General features: G+C 49.0%; 1 protein-coding gene across 2 annotated transcripts in view; it reads right to left on the bottom strand.

Annotated features, from left to right (window-relative positions):
• Window positions 1–14,446, bottom strand: part of PCDH19 (protocadherin 19) — a 146,990-nt gene extending 132,544 nt beyond the window's left edge. For both annotated transcript variants that reach the window (XM_056859558.1, XM_056859559.1), the window contains exons 1-2: window positions 12,240–14,446; window positions 7,660–7,987 (exon numbers count right to left, since the gene is read on the bottom strand). In XM_056859558.1, coding sequence (XP_056715536.1) covers window positions 7,660–7,987; window positions 12,240–14,386 — 2,475 coding nt within the window. In that variant the 5' untranslated portion in view covers window positions 14,387–14,446. The remainder of the gene's footprint in view (window positions 1–7,659; window positions 7,988–12,239) is intronic.
• Window positions 14,447–15,705: the final 1,259 nt, after the last annotated feature.

The raw sequence follows: 15,705 nt of genomic DNA, 5'->3' as shown, positions 1-15,705 counted from the left end.
AAACAATGCTCTGCTTTCGCACTGTGGCAATAAGGGGAAAGTCACACGTTCGGCAGGAACGTTAGGAAAATCTTCCTGACACTCAAATCTATAAGTCTGTTGTTCAACAGCCTCCCCGGGGAAACAGCAGAAGCTCGGCTGCTACAGTCGTTTAAAATGAGAATGGACAGAGTCCTAGAAAATAGACTGTGTAGGGAGACCGGCTGGATGAACCCAACATAAACACACACAAGCACCCTCATCACCGGGTGCTCCAGTTCTATTATCTGGCTTCTTGCTAGGAAGCAGGGCCATTGCAAGAACCATTTCTACCTGGTGGGCTTCGTAACAATCTGTTTTGTGAACAGATAATTACTAATGTTTATGATTATTAATAAGACAATGTTGCTGCGATGCAGGTAAAAGGGTGGGGGGTAAGAGTTCTCTGTGCTATATCCGAAATACAGGAAAGAGGAAGCAAAGACCCTCCAGGTAGGATAGACCTACTTTAGGAATCTACAGCATCATCATCTGCAGAGATTGTTTTGCCACTTCTAAGTTCCTCTCCAGGTAACTTTAGCACACCATCAAGAACATAGGAGGGGCCCAGCTAAATCCAGCTAAGGGTCCATCTTAGGGTTGCCAACCTCTAGGTGGTGGCTGGAGATCTCCTGCTATTACAACTGATCTCCATCCAACAGAGATCAGTTCACCTGGAGAAAATGGCTGCTTTGGCAATTGGATTCTATGGCATTGAAGTCCCTCCTCCTCCAAACCCCGCCCTTCCTCCTCCAAACCCCGCCCTGGTGGTCCCTTCCTCCTCAGGCTCTGCCGCCAAAATCTCCAGATATTTCCCAACCCGGACTGGCAACCCTAGTCCATCTGCTGTTTCCCAAAATGGTCAAATGTGTGCCCCAGAAGGCTCTTTAAAAAAGCCTGACTGGTTGCTGTCAGCCTCCTTTAGGATATATGTCCGGTTCAGCTTTATTGTCTTTCATCCTACCAGAAGAAGAATTCTGTGTGACTCAAAAGCTTGCTCTGCCGCCCTCCCAAATTCAGTTTCCGGGTACCAATTGAAACCAGGACAGAAGTAGCATCTAAGTTATTCTTCAGAGGTCAGCGCCATTCAGGTGTAACTGAGAAACCAGATTATATTTTCCATATCGACACCGACAGCAAAAAATGGAGCGTTAATTCTCTGGAACGGTGCTATATTACATCTGCTATCCTCTCCTAATTGCATTCCCGGCTCTCCCTCCCTCTCAGCAGCTACAGGCGGTTGCATTCGTTCTTGGCTCAGGGCGCTTGTGCAGTGATGCAGAAGTTGCCTCCGTGCCGTCTCCAAGCAGGTAACCTTGAAAAGGCCAAATGCTGACTCTCCCCTGGATGAATCTGGAGCTTGCTAGGGCAGGAGACGGTGCAAGAGAGGAAAAATCTGGAAGACAGCCTCAGGTTTGCACAAAGTCCCAGCCAGATTTATCAGAATTGTGCCTCTTCCTGTATTATTTAGCATTTTATATGCTCCAGGCACCATTCAGAGAGGCAGCGTGGTGTAATGGTCCAAGAGGCATGGTTTTGAACCACACACACACACACACACACACACACACACACACACACACTGGCATCAAAGCCAACTTGAGCCAGTTATTTGCTCTCAGCCTTGCCTACCTCATAAGATCGTTGTGATCACAAAATGGGGAGGGAGGGACACCCATGCACAGCACCCTGAGCTCCTTGGAGGAATGGCAGCATAAAAGCGTAGGAGATTGAAGGGCCAGCTTGGTGTAGTGGTTAGGAGCGGTGGACTCTAATCTGGAGAACCGGGTTGGTTTCCCCACTCCTACACATGAAGCCTGCTGGGTGACCTTGGGCTAGTAGCAGTTATCTTTGAGCTCTCTCGGCCCCACCTACCTCACAAGGTGTCTGTTGTGGAGAGAGGAAGGGAAGGTGACTGTAAGCAGGTTTGATTCTCCTTAAAAGGTAGAGAAAATTGGCATATAAAAACCAACTCTTCTTCTTCTTCTAAAGATGCTGGTAATCCTTGCAATACTGTGGTTTCCCAAAAAAATCATAGTGAATGACTAGCCTTACAAGTTACCTTACAACCCTTCTGGGAATCTGTGGGAGAGCTTACACTTCGCCAGGATTCTTTAAGGGAGAGCCATGATCGCCCGGCGTTATGCGGAAAACAGACAAGCCTGGGCACTGTAGGCATGCCCTTCGCTGCTTGGCTGCTGCCGCCCTCTAATCACATATCGACATCTGCTTTGATGCCTCCTTAACTGCATTCACACCTGCCTTTGCCAAAGGTGGCATCAACTGCAGCCACACGGCCAGTTCAGGGCCGTTCTTCCCCCTTGGCTTTTCGGGACTACCATGAAGAAGGAGAAAAACCCAGCAAACAGCCTCTATTACACCGAGCGAGAGAAGATGGAGGGGGCCACTTGGGGAAAGGACACTCTATCCTAGTGTTTGCGCCCAGGAGGACTCTTTCTGCCAAATTTTTGTTCTCCCTTGGCAAGGAGGCCTGTGCCGTGACTGGCAGAAATGTAACATGTGCATCGGTTCCCAGCAAGGGGGTGTAGGGATGGGGGGAAACATCACCCGCGCAGCTATTAAAGACACAAGAGCCCCACCATGGGGAAAAATCAGGAGTACCGAAATAGTAGCTCTGTGTTCTAGAGTCGTCTGCGCTTGCTCTTATCAGCCTCCTAGGGAAAAACAGAAGTAAACTACTTTGTCTCCCCTGGCAGTACATTCAGCGCCCGAAGTATGACTTATAAAACGTAGATTTGATGGCAGCAGGGATACGACAGGAAATGTGCACGCTGTTTTTATTAGAGGAGATCACACCAGGGTGATAGCAACAGCTTTGCTCCTGCCTCGGTTCTATATATTGTGCCAGGCTGTGCCCGGATGCTGAAAACCGGAATAAAATTGTTCAGCTTCGTCTTGCCCCCCTCCCCCCAAAGAAGAGCAAACTTCTTGCGGCATCAGCTTCCACGGGGGACTTCAACAGAAGTGTCACCTCCACGCGTCTGACAAAGAGGGCTCTCGTTCTAGGGTTGCCGCCCTCCAGATAATAGCTGGAGGCTTCCTCGGGAGATGGCAAGTGCTCCTTCCCTGGAGGTTCTTAAGCAGAGGCTAGATGGCCATCTGTCAGCAATGCTGATTCTATGACTTTAGGCAGATCATGAGAGAGAGGGCATCTTGGCCATCTTCTGGGCATGGAGTAGGGGTCATTGGGGTGTGTGGGGGAGGTAGTTGTGAATTTCCTGCAGTGTGAAGGGAGTCGGACTAGATGACCCTGGTGGTCCCTTCCAACTCTAAGATTCTATGATTCTATTCTATGATCTCCTGCTATTACAATGGATCTCCAGCTGATAGAGATCAGTTCCCCTGGAGAAAATGGCTGCTTTGGCAATTGGACTCTATGGCATTGAAGTCCCTCCCCTTCCCAAACCCCACCCTCCTCAGGTTCCACCCCAAAAACCTCCCACCAGTGGCGAAGAGGGACCTGGAAACCCTATCTCGTCCGTGGACATCAATGCCCCAACGAACCTGTCCAGGGTCCACAGGCAGCCCAATACTGGACAGACAGCAGCCCAATACTGAAGAGGGGGGCAGATCCACGGTGGCCGGGAGCAGCGCAGCTGCGTCACCTCCTCAGAGGCTTCCCAGCCACCGCGGACACAAAAAAGGGCTTTTGTAAAAAATAAATATCGAGAAAAGTGGGGAAATCCCCCATTGCCTCCAATGGGGCTGCTCAACCAAAAAAAGGGTCGGAGCACCACAACAGCACAAGAGGGCATCCCCCAGGAACATCCCACACACACTGGCGCAGATTCCCTGCACCCCTGCATGTCCTTGCTGGGAATTGATGCAGGTGTTACATTTCTGCCAGTCACGGCCTAGGTCTCTTTGCCAAAGGAGAACAAAAATCCGGCTGCGCTGGCAGCAGGGGCAGCCCAGACTCCGATGGGTTTGCCCCTGCACCGGTGTAGGTGCCACCTTACTACGTGATAAAATGGTGCCTATGCTGGCACGGGGTCACACCAGCTCCTAGGGAGCTTCAGGCCCCTCCTTCAGGAATGGGCTTTTAGACTCCTACCCCTCTGGAATGACTAAGCAAGGATTTGAGGGTCCATCTCCCCAGTCTAAGACCTGATTGGAAGGTGACAGAAGTGGGCAAAAAGAACTGCCCCCCACGATACTGCACAAGCTCAGAATGGCTTTTAAACCACACAGCTACGCACGCACTGCTCTGCGGATGCAACATTGGCATGCCAGCGCCATGCCAGTCCAGGTTATGGATCGCTGCAGTGCTAAAGTCACAAGCAAAGTTAACCAAGAGCCCAGTTCCAATGAGAAGTTGAGCCATGCGAAGGCTGCACAAGTAAGATCTTCTTACACACTAACATCACATTAGTGGGGATAAAATCTTTTCCCCCATACTGGCTTTTCATTTGCAGAAAGTTTCCACATGGGGGAGAAACATTAAAACTGGGTTCCCCCACCTGCACCCTGACGTGGTTGAGTTCATTCAACCACCCCAAGAGAGCCAATTTGGTGTAGTGGTTAAGAGCAGCGGACTCTTGAAGGGGGCCCTTGAAGACGGAAGGCTTTGCCAGGGGCAAAATCGGGACGTTCCTGAAGCCATCAGGAGCCTGGGTGGCCATAGTTTCCTAGGCTTACCTCTCTCCCCTGCTCTTGCTCGCTCTCACAGCAAGAGAAAACAAGGCCAGAATGATGCCATGGGCACAGTGACGTCACTTCTGGTCACTGCATATAAGACACTCTAGCAATTTCCCCCCATCTCTGTGGTCTTTACCCACAAAGACCGGTGAAACTCCCAGAGCATCGCCAGGAGGGCAGTGACGTCACCACATCAGCAACAAACCTCCTCCCCACACTGCAGCCGTCACCACCCCCAACAGCTCTCAGGGGCTTCCAGTGCAGAGCTAGCAACCCTACTGTTTCCCTCTCCCTAAACTGGAGGAAGGGGACCATTAACCCAAAAAATTTCATGCCCCACACACAGGGACAATCCAGACTACCTGGGTAAATGTAGGTGACAACAAGGAGCAGCACAAAGCACCCTATAAATATTTCAACAGCTTCCTAGCTTTGTTATGCTGTTTAATGTAAGAAACATGACAAACCTTTGATTGTTTCACTTAATACCAAATAATAATTCAAAAGCGAACAAGCAAGCATTAGTCAAGGATGCCCAACAGAAGAGTTGCGGGTGCGGATGTCTACTTTCTTCCCCAAGCAGCGGAGAAAATGGCTTATCTCACAATAAAAGCAGCAATATTTCACGGCACCATTTTCAAAGAAGGGGGAAAAAATAAGATATTTCATCTTTCAAATATAAAGGACGGATGTCGGGAAATCAGCCTTGGGGTGTTGGCTGCATTTCACAGAAACCAGCAATGGTGTTAAAACAGTTCTCTCCCCTTACCCACCCATGATAAATCAGAAATACTGGATGAAATCAAGGTGATGGACGCAAGAGAATTTTGTGATTATATCCCACAGTGCTAAAGCCCATCGAGCAATCATGCAATCAAAAGGTGCTGTTCTCGAGTTTGTTTGGATCACATGATCTTACAGTACCCTCCTTCTTTTTTTAACTAGTTAATTGGACTGATTTAAACCAATGTGCATATTACCAAAAGCTCAACATAGATGATATTTTGAGTCAGCAAGGGAAGATAACTCTAAAGCCCCCAAAGCAAACACTGACCCCTCACTGTTACAAGGAAAGGCCACCTTGAATTTTAAAAATTCCCTCCTATGTAACAGCCACAATATTTCTCTCTTTATTCCACTTATATCCCACTTTTCTTTCATTATGGAACTGAAAATACACCTCTCAGAGCTCTCAAGTGGACTCTTATGTAGGTACTGTCTAGATGTAGACCTTCTTAGCTTCGGCAAGGTGCCTTCTAACTAGGATTACCAGCTCCGAGTTGGGAAATACCTGGAGATTTTTGGGGTGGAGCCTGAGGAGGGCGGGGTTTGAGAAGGGGAGGGACTTCAATGGGGTATAATGCCACACAGAGTCCACCTTCCAAAGCATCCATTTTCTCCAGGTGAACTGATCTCTGTTGCCTGGAGATCAGCTGCAATAGTGGGGGATCTCCAGCTGCCCCCCAGAGGTTAGGAGCCCTACTTCTAACCCTACCTTTGGACCCAATAACTTCTAGTCAACAGAAGTGTCATTAATTTCCAGACATCTAAAATATGCCCCACCCAATCAGCAAAAGTTTTGCCTGACCCTGTCAATTAACGTTTGATGCTCTATTTAAAAGTATCTCCCAAATGAAAACTCTCATGCCACATGAAGCAGGATCACCGAGTACCTGCCACCAAGTGTAACATTGGCCAAAATGGATGACGTCCCTCAGTAAGCCATGTAATCAACACCCAGAGTTTGTCGGTGACATGAAAGATCTCTACCTTGAGACCCTGGAGAGCTGCTGCCGGTCTGAGTAGACAATGCTGACTTTGATGGACCAAGGGTCTGATTCAGTATAAGGCAGCTTCGTGTATTCATGTGTATTAACCAGGGCTAACCCTACTTAGAGGGTTACCGCACTTGTATTCCCAGCGATGTATTAAGAGTTTGAAAATGTTATAAAAAATACTGTTTGAACTTTCTATGTATTCCCACCGATGTATTAAGAGTTTGAAAATGTTATAAAAAATACTGTTCACACTTTGTTTGGCCCCTTTAGCAGTGAAGATGTCTTCCAACCATTTATAAGCTGTGGTATCCAAAAACCCTTTTAAAGCGATGTTTTTTATAACATTTTCAGACTCTTAATACATCGCTGGGAATGCAAAGTGCAGTAACCCCCTTAGTTGCCACACTTCTAAGTTATTCCTCCTATACCTGCTTGTAACTGGAGTGGTAAGGGTTAATCTCCTGTCCAGGAACACAGGTGGATCATGTCATGAGCAGAGGGGAAGCCACATTTGACAAACAGTGGAAACAAAGCACCGAAGAAAAACAGACCTGCCTCGGCCCATTTCATCCTACATGGGCCACGTCTCACAAGCAGCTCTGCAACCACAACATGTGATCTCTGAAACGGCAATCCCAGTTGCCGTTCATTAGGCTAAATGTCACTGCTTTAAAAGCCCCAGCATAGCAACGCAATGACAAGCAGCCATGCCAACACCAAAGCCAGGAAATCCAAATGAATGAACAGCATAATGGCCTAAGATCTTGTCAGATAAGAAGTTCTAATAAGTAATGAAGGTATGAACTGTCTTGTTGGGTCAGACCAAAGGGTTCACTTATTGACCTGCATTCTGTTTCCAACAGCAACCAGCCAAGTGCCCCCAAGATGCCCACAAACAATTCGACAGGATCCCTGTTGTCTGGCCCCACCATCAGTTGCCTCCAAATATGGAAATTCCATCTAGTTATCAGCTCCCACAGACACCAATGGATCTATCCTCCATGAACTTGCCTAATCCTTTCTTAAAAGCCACCACCACATCCAAAATGTTCAGGTCCATCTAGTCCGCCAGTCACTCCAACCACAATCAGCCAAATACCTCTGGGCCTTCTTCACAAGCGTGAAGGTTATGGGCTTCCTCTACTATTTCTCCCCCAGGATCTGAGGAGAAGCTCAACTCTTCTTGAGTTCCACCCATGCTCACCTCTGGAAGCGGCATCCCGTTGATGATGAGATCCGGTTGCTGAGGGCTCTGTCCAGTGAAGGTGTGGTGATAGACGTGGTTGGACCCCGTGTTCCTGTTGTTCTGGTTCTCCACATTAAGGAAGGTGCTTTCGGACCTGCGGCAGCCCAGGGGCAAGGTCTGCTGGTGATAGTCAAAGTAGTTGAGAGACGACGTGAGGGAGGAGCAACTCACAACGTTCATTTTATCGGTCTCCTCGACATCGCGTGGCACCAGACGGATGTCATTCTTGCAGATTTTTTTCTTCTTGTTGGATTTCTTTTGGTGCCCATAGGAATACTCTGCAATTCTGCAGGACACAAGAAAGCAAAGTGAGTATCTTACTTCATCCTCAAACTGTACACTAGTCAACAGAGAATCCCAGAGGAACTGGTTCCCGTCCACATGCAGGGTCATCGCTCGGCTCTTGTGATAATGGAAGGTCTTGGGGTTATTTTTCACAGGCATAAAAAGTTTGTTGCTCAAATACAGAAAGAAAACAAGCGAGAAAAAAGGGGGGGAAGATAAGTCCCCCTTGTGTGTATGTGGTTTTTTTGTTTGTTTTTTGGCTGCTGCTTAGAATTGTCGGGATCTAGTTACCAGAGATATAGTTCAGCCTGCAGAAAAGGGGAAAAAATAACGATGTAAAAATCCATGAAGTGAAAAGGGTACATGAATGCATTTCCATTGGTAATAAGGATTTTAAAAGTTATTTAAAATTGATTAATGCAAATGTGGAAAGCAGGGGGGGAGAATCAGCACAGAAGGATTTTTCCATGCCATCTCCCATAGCGGTAAACTCTGAACACACACAGTCCTTTACCCCTTCCCTAAAGGCTATTTATCTCATCATATAATGCAGGCATATAAATAGTCCCTTGTTGGCCCGCCTGGAGTGAGAGAGAAAAAATCATCTTCAGATGACCACCAAAAAACATATATCCTTAAAATGGAAGAAAATTAGTTCGTCCAGATGGGATAGTAAATAATAACAATAATAATAAAACCTGTAACTTTTTATAAACTTATTTGCAAGACTGATGTAGTATCCAAATTACTTTCTATTTTTTATTTGACAAGTGGAAACTTCCAGCCATCCCCAGTCGCTCTTTGCACTACATTTCCTCTTAAGCAATATACATCTTTTTTTTTCCCCTGAAGAAGATGCAGGCCAAATTGTTTGGGATGGAGAAACTATCTCCTTTTTTGACCTTCAACTGATTTACAGGATGTAGTTTTGCTTTGTCTCTTGCACACATGGAAAGAAGGTGGAGAAAAAGGGGGGGACAAGAGGAAAGTTATCAGTAAACAACTACCAGGAATATAATTAAAAACATGAGCGCAGTCAGCGTTATCTCGGTAAGTCTAGATTGAAATAACTGTGGCTCAGTATAACCGTTGGGGACTATGTATCGTTATCAGTAGCACACAGATATAGATATGCATAGAAGATGCCAGGCGTTGCAATCTTCCAAAAGAAATGGGTTTGTCTTGAAGCAAGGCCCAAAAATGCCCATTTCCAAAAGTAGCGTACTTGCAAAACTGCATTGTTTGAAAATCCAGTAATTGCAAGGATGAAACAGGAAGATGGATATGTGGGGTGATGTTTACACAATAGATAAATATGTTGTTAATATTCTTGCTCAAAGCTCATTGGTACCAGGAGGAAGGGGAATGAGCCACAAAGCCCCACCATCTCTTTCCCACCTGGAGAGGAGGAGCAGATCATCATGAGAGGGCAGAAAGGGTTGCGTCAGTGTTTGGCTCTCGTGGCCCTTTCTTGCATGCCCAGGGTAGTGCCAATTGCCACTTTGGGGTCAGGAAGCAATTTTCCTCCAGGCCAGATTGGCCAGGGATCCTGGGGTTACCATCTTCTGGGCATGGAGTAGGGGGTCACTGGGGGTGTGCGGGGGAGGTAGTTGTGAATTTCCTGCATTGGGCAGGGGGTTGGACTAGATGACCCTGTTGGTTCCTTCCAACTCTATGATTCTAGCACTGTTTATGTAGCATACCTGACTCATTACAGAATGCCATCCAAGCACATGGTCCTTTAGAGAGCCATGCAAACAAAAACAGAGAACAGGCTGGCCTGCCCCACAGGGTTTACAATCTCAAAGCCAGCAGTGGAGGGGGGAGGGGATGACACACAGAAGAGAGAGAAAAAGAGAGAAAAAGAGAGAGGAGAAATGGAAGACAACAAGTAACAAGAGATCAGTGTAAGCAGATGTTGCTTTTGGGGGGGGGAGAAGTGAAAGATGGGCACTCAGTAGAAACCTGACGATCAAACATGGCAAAACTGTTGCATAGGCATCGGTTGCAAACCGAAAAGGGTCAAAGGCCCATTGTCCCCTTCCAACACTTGATTTCCCCCTTCCCATAAGGAAAATATAGGTCGCAAAGAGGACATTTCTTCCCCGTCCCCTTTCTGAGATGTCTGTGGCAGCTACAAAGAACATTTCTTTACTCATCCACCTGATTAAACAGATCAAGAGATGCACATCCCACTGTGATTTTCAATAAATTAAAGCAATCCCAGCAGGGGGGTATCTCCTTGCACGTTGTGCGGGCTATTGACACTTGAGGATGCCTTAATTGTGATGTTTATCTAAATGCTTCAGGTTAGCAAGGCAGGATCCCAAATGTTCCCTACTGGAATTCCTTCTGCAGTCTTGTTTGGGGTCCCCTCCCTCCTATGGACCAATTATTTAATTAAAGCGCACTTCATTAATCCCTGAGCCATCACGCTGAACCGACTGGTTATCCAGAAGTGCAAATGTGTTCGGGGCGTTGACACTACTGGGTTTTTTTCCCCCCATACGTTCCGCGCCTATTCTTGCTTAATAGACCGAGCAGGCAAGAAATCCGGTATATCAGTTCTCATTTAAAAGCCAAGCCGCCCGCAAGAACAGCGCACACAATGGCTTTATTTGCAGATGATTCCCCCCCCCCCCAACACTCACACACATACACACCACTGGGTCAACGAAGCAGTGCGCTATGAAAGCGTAGTGCTTTAAACACCAAGGGAAAGACGCTCTGAACTCTCCTGTCCCCATTATAAGCCGTGCAAAGAAAACTTAAAAGGGTGAACATTCTCCCAGTCTCTCTCCCCACCCCCCAAAAATGGCCAGAGGCATTTGTACATTTATAAAGGGAGGGCAAAATTAATTTCCATCCCTTCCATCAGAAATGACTTCGGACTAGAGGAACGGAGGAGTCACGGCTCTTTTGCGCGTAACAGGATTAAACCATTTATGGGCTATTGCAGCTGCTCCTTTATGGCGCCCAATTGATATTCATGTGCAGTTTGCATTTGTCTTCTAACTTGTGCAACACAGAGAATAGCAAGAGACAGACAATAATCGGCCGGCTGTTACATATTCAAGGAGCTCAAATCCGTGTATTAAGCTTTCAAAAGCAGGCCAGTTTCGGGGGGGGGGGTCAGATGCAACCCCACGCATCACAGACTTTTGAGATGATCCATTCGAGATCTGGGTGTAAGAGAAATAAGCTAGGAGCATTTGGCTATCAATGAAAAGACCTCAGCACAACCTCTGGAAGATTTTTAGCAGTGGAGCAGATATAAAGTGTTTGCTTTTGGGAGGGGGTGGGTGGCTTTGCAGGGTTTTGCTGCTCAGATCTGCTGTACAAATAAACAGAAGCCCCTTTTTTAAAAGGGAGGGGGCTTTCCAAGAGGGGTTTTTTTTTTTTTTTTTTTGCTATCCTTGGTACATTTCTCGCTGAACACTGTTTTTTCTTTCATCTATTCTGCCAGATCCACGTTCTTTTTACAACCAACCCTCCCAGAGAAAACAAGCGCAGATTTTCAAAAGCACCCACAGTGACCTCATCTGGCGGGGACAGGCAATTGACAAGGAACCAGAGGCCCTTCAAAGCAAATGCCCACCCATAGCAATTTTCAAGAGTACCGGTTTAATTCATCACTACACCACCTAACTCCCAACCCCCCACCCCATACACACACACACTGGCTCCTCTTCCTAGCCCCTCTGCATTTTAAAAAAGAGAGGTTTATCACACCCAGGCCTGAGCAGAGCTGCAGAGAGGCGTGCGTTCACACGGCCATCCAAATGCTGATCACAAACCCTTTAGTTATATATTTTTTAACCTTCTGTGTATTTTGGAATTACAGTGGGACTTTTCCCCTTCTCTCCCACCAAGGACAAGCACCGGTATAGATTTAAGATCGATCATGGTTGGTAGGTTTTAGATTACAGGCTATTTGCTGCCAAGCACACAAAAAAATTAATTGTGCAGTCCTACACAGTGTTACCCCCATCTAAGCCCATGAAAATGGGCTTCGATTGCAGTAACTCTGCCTAGGATTGCACTGTATACCTACTTAACCCCCAATTTAGCAAAAATATTTAAAAGGTGAATGAGATATTTGATATTTTTAGACAGCATTTTTTTCATAGAACAATTTGAGCCTTTCATAGGGTTTGCAACATCTGTTTAAAAAATATACATTATGAAGGTTTTTCCTCTACACATGTCAATGTTCTAATTTTTGCTGATACCAAGAAACAAGCTGACTTTACCTGCAATTGTAGGTCCTGATCTCTTTGTTATCCCGTTTACACTTTACTGCTACAAAGATCATGGTGACAAACAGAATGGCAGCGATAGAACCCAGGGCAATAATAAAAATCAGGGATAAGTTAACAGATCCTATGGATTCCTGGGCGTCCAGACCCGGGGAAAGGTATATCAAAATCAAGGCAGAAGCTGAAAGAGAAGTTTTCCCATGGTCGTGGGCCACCACAATCAGCTCATACGTAGTCTTTGAATTCTCCCCAAACGCTCTGGTGGTCCTTATCTCACCGTTGACCTGGTCAATCTCAAAAAATCCCCGGTCTCCTTCGGCCATCTCGTAAGACAGCCTTCCGTTCTCCCCTTCATCGTAGTCATCTGCCTTGACCACCGTCACCAAGTAACCAACCCCAGAATTCCTGGGGATGTAGACTTCTGCAGTCCCATTGACCAGAGGAGGGGCGGTGATCACCGGGGTATTGTCATTGACATCCAGGACGATAACTCGGATGGTGGCATTGCTTTGCAAAGACGGGTTGCCTCCATCTTTGGCTAAGACCTTGAACTCAAAAGACTTGGTCTGTTCATGGTTGAAGGACCTCAAGGCATAGATGTCTCCTGAGTTGGGGTTGATGGAGACATACGTAAAGACAGGCATATCCCTAACTTGGGAGGGCACAATTTGATAAGAGACGCTGCCGTTAAGGCCTAGATCAGGGTCCCTGGCAGAAACAGAAAGGAGGTAGGCCCCGGGAGTGTTGTTCTCCTGAACGATGACCTGGTAGTAAGGTTTAGAGAAGTGAGGGTGGTTGTCATTCTCATCTGTGATTTTGACGGTGAAGGACTTGGTGGCTTGCAAGGAGGGGACCCCGTTGTCCTTGGCCTGAATGGTGAGGTTGTACTGGTCCCTTTGCTCCCTGTCCAAACGCCCATCCACCAGGATGGTGGAAAAGCTCTCGTACTCTTGCAGACGGAAGGGCACGTTCCCCAAGAGCTTGCACTGCACCCTGCCGTTGGCGCCAGAGTCCCGGTCCGAGACCCTCACCAGGGCGATCACGTAGCCCGGCGGGGCATTTTCACTGACCTCCACCAACTCGCTGTTGACAGAGAGCAAATTAATGAGAGGGGGGTTGTCGTTGGCATCCTGCACAGTGACTGTCACCTTGCAGTGAGCAGGAATAGAATTGGGGCCCAAATCTTTGGCCTGCACGTCCAGCTCGTAGACGTGTCCTTCCTCATAGTCGATTGCACCGGTAACCGTGATCAGGCCTGTCTGAGGGTTGATCTGGAAGAGGTCCCGAGCTTTCTCAGACACGTAACTGTGGATGGAATACAGGACTTGTCCGTTGGTGCCCTCATCAGGGTCAGTGGCATTGAGGCGGATAACGGGAGTGCCTGAGGGTGCATTCTCAGGCACGCTAACTGTGTAGGAGGGGTCTTCGAAGAGAGGGTTGTTGTCATTGGAGTCAATGACCCGGATGTTCAACTCCACAGTGCCAAAGTTGGGTGGGTCACCGCCGTCCAAAGCCGTGATCATGTAACTGTAATGAGACTGGGTCTCGCGATCCAGACTCTTCTCCACCACCAGCTCTGCAAAGCGCGAACCATCTCCACGCGTCTTGGTCTCCAGCCCAAAGAGGTCGTTGGGCGTGATCTCATAACTCTGCACCCCAAAGCTGCCCGAGTCCGGATCATAGGCGCTCTCCAGGGGTACCCTGGTGCCCGGGCTAGCCGTCTCCGAGATCTCCAGCGCAATCTGATCCGTGGGGAAGCTGGGCGCGTTGTCGTTGAGGTCTTTGATCTCCAGCTTGATCACACAGATCTCCATGGAACTGGACATGACCTCCAACGAGACCACGCACTTGGGGCTCTGCCTGCAAAGCAAGTCCCGGTCAATCTTCTGCTTGGTCACCAGTAACCCCGAGCCCGGGTTGATGTCCACCAAGTGGGGGGCCGAATTGGAGACCACCCGGAAAGCGGTGGGCTGCCGAGGATCCAGCACAAAGCCCGCGTCTCGTGCATCTTTGGCTATGTTGGCAATCACCGTGCCGGCTCTCTGTTCCTCCTCCACCGAGTACTTGAGGTTGATCAGGGCACCCGCCCCAGTCCACAGGAGAGCGAAGAGAAACCGGAGCAGGGGGCACAGAATATCCATCGCTCACGGCTCAGCGCGCCCGCTGCCTCCTCCCCTTCTCTCCTCGCCTGTTGATTTTGCGGCTGGACGGAGGGAGGGATCTGGGTTTACTAGTTTGGGGTGGTTTCAGGAAAGGAGAGGAAGGAAGGAGCAAAGGAGAGACACGGGAGAGGGGGAAGCGAGGGAAGGACGGTTTGGGTGGGGGGCTTTGGACAGGGTCACTTTTAAGAGCTAATTGCCTCTTACTTCTCCCCCACACATCTTGCAACTGCAACTCCTCAAGATAGGGTGCCCCCCTCCAAAAAAAAGAGAGAAAACCAAAATCCTCGCCTTCCTCTCAGCCCGGTCAAGGGGAATTCGAAGTTACAGGCCAGGCAAATCTATACCATCCATTTAAAAAAAAGAAATCAGACACACACAAGAGAGATTAAGTCCGTGTCTTGGGGAGGGGCCTTAAATTACTTGCACCTGGCATGCGCAAATCTCTCCCCCCCCCTCATCCCCCTTCCTCTCCCCCCCCCCAAAAAATGGCACAGACCTTAATGAAGAAAGTGGGGGGAAACGTCTTCTTGGACAAGGCGGGGGATAGAGAGGGTCAAAAAGGCAGAGATTAAAAATTGGGATTTACAGGGAGGTCAAGGATCCGGGCGAAGGGAAGGCTAGGCTGCCAACGGGTACGGGGGGGGAGGGGTTGAACGGGAGGGGGCTCCAGCCGCGGCAGGGGAAGAGTCGTGTCCGGCGGGTCAGTCCGAGAGGGAAGCCCCCGGCAGGGCCGGGAAAGGCAGGGAGGGACGGCGGGCGAGAGCCGGAGCTCCGAAGAGGAGGCGTCGCTTTAGGAAACTGCCGCCGAAGCTCCTCCAGGCGCCGGAGGAGGAGGAGGAGGAGGCGGAGAAGGCAGCGGTGTCATCCCCGAACCCCCCCGGCTGAAGCGGGAGAGGCGCCGGCGGTGCAGGGGAGGGGGGGGGTGCAGCTGGAAGGCCGGCTGGATCGCAGTTCTCCGGCGCAGAGCAGGAGTCGCCGGGCCGGGCGAGAAGGAGGGCAGGCGAGGCGAAGGCAGGGCTGCAGGCTCGGGCGGCGGCGATCAGAGCGGCGGCGGCGGCCGGGGCGCTGCTCTCCCTCTCGCCCGGGGCGCTCCCCCCATGATTATCTGGCGCGGAGCATCCAAGGCGCCAGCTGCCCGAGGAAGCCCGGCGGCGGCGGCGAGGAAAGTTTGCCGGGGACCCTCTGCATCCTTTCTCGAGCGGTGAGACAGCAAGGTAGACTTCCCCCGACTATGGAAGATCCACCGGCTTAGCAATTTGTCACAAGAGCGGAGAGAGGGCGGGGAGGAGGAGCGGCTC

Source organism: Euleptes europaea, chromosome 13 (assembly GCF_029931775.1).
Source record: "Euleptes europaea isolate rEulEur1 chromosome 13, rEulEur1.hap1, whole genome shotgun sequence".
Lineage (NCBI taxonomy): Eukaryota > Metazoa > Chordata > Lepidosauria > Squamata > Sphaerodactylidae > Euleptes > Euleptes europaea.
This window is presented reverse-complemented; position numbering and strand designations above follow the sequence as displayed.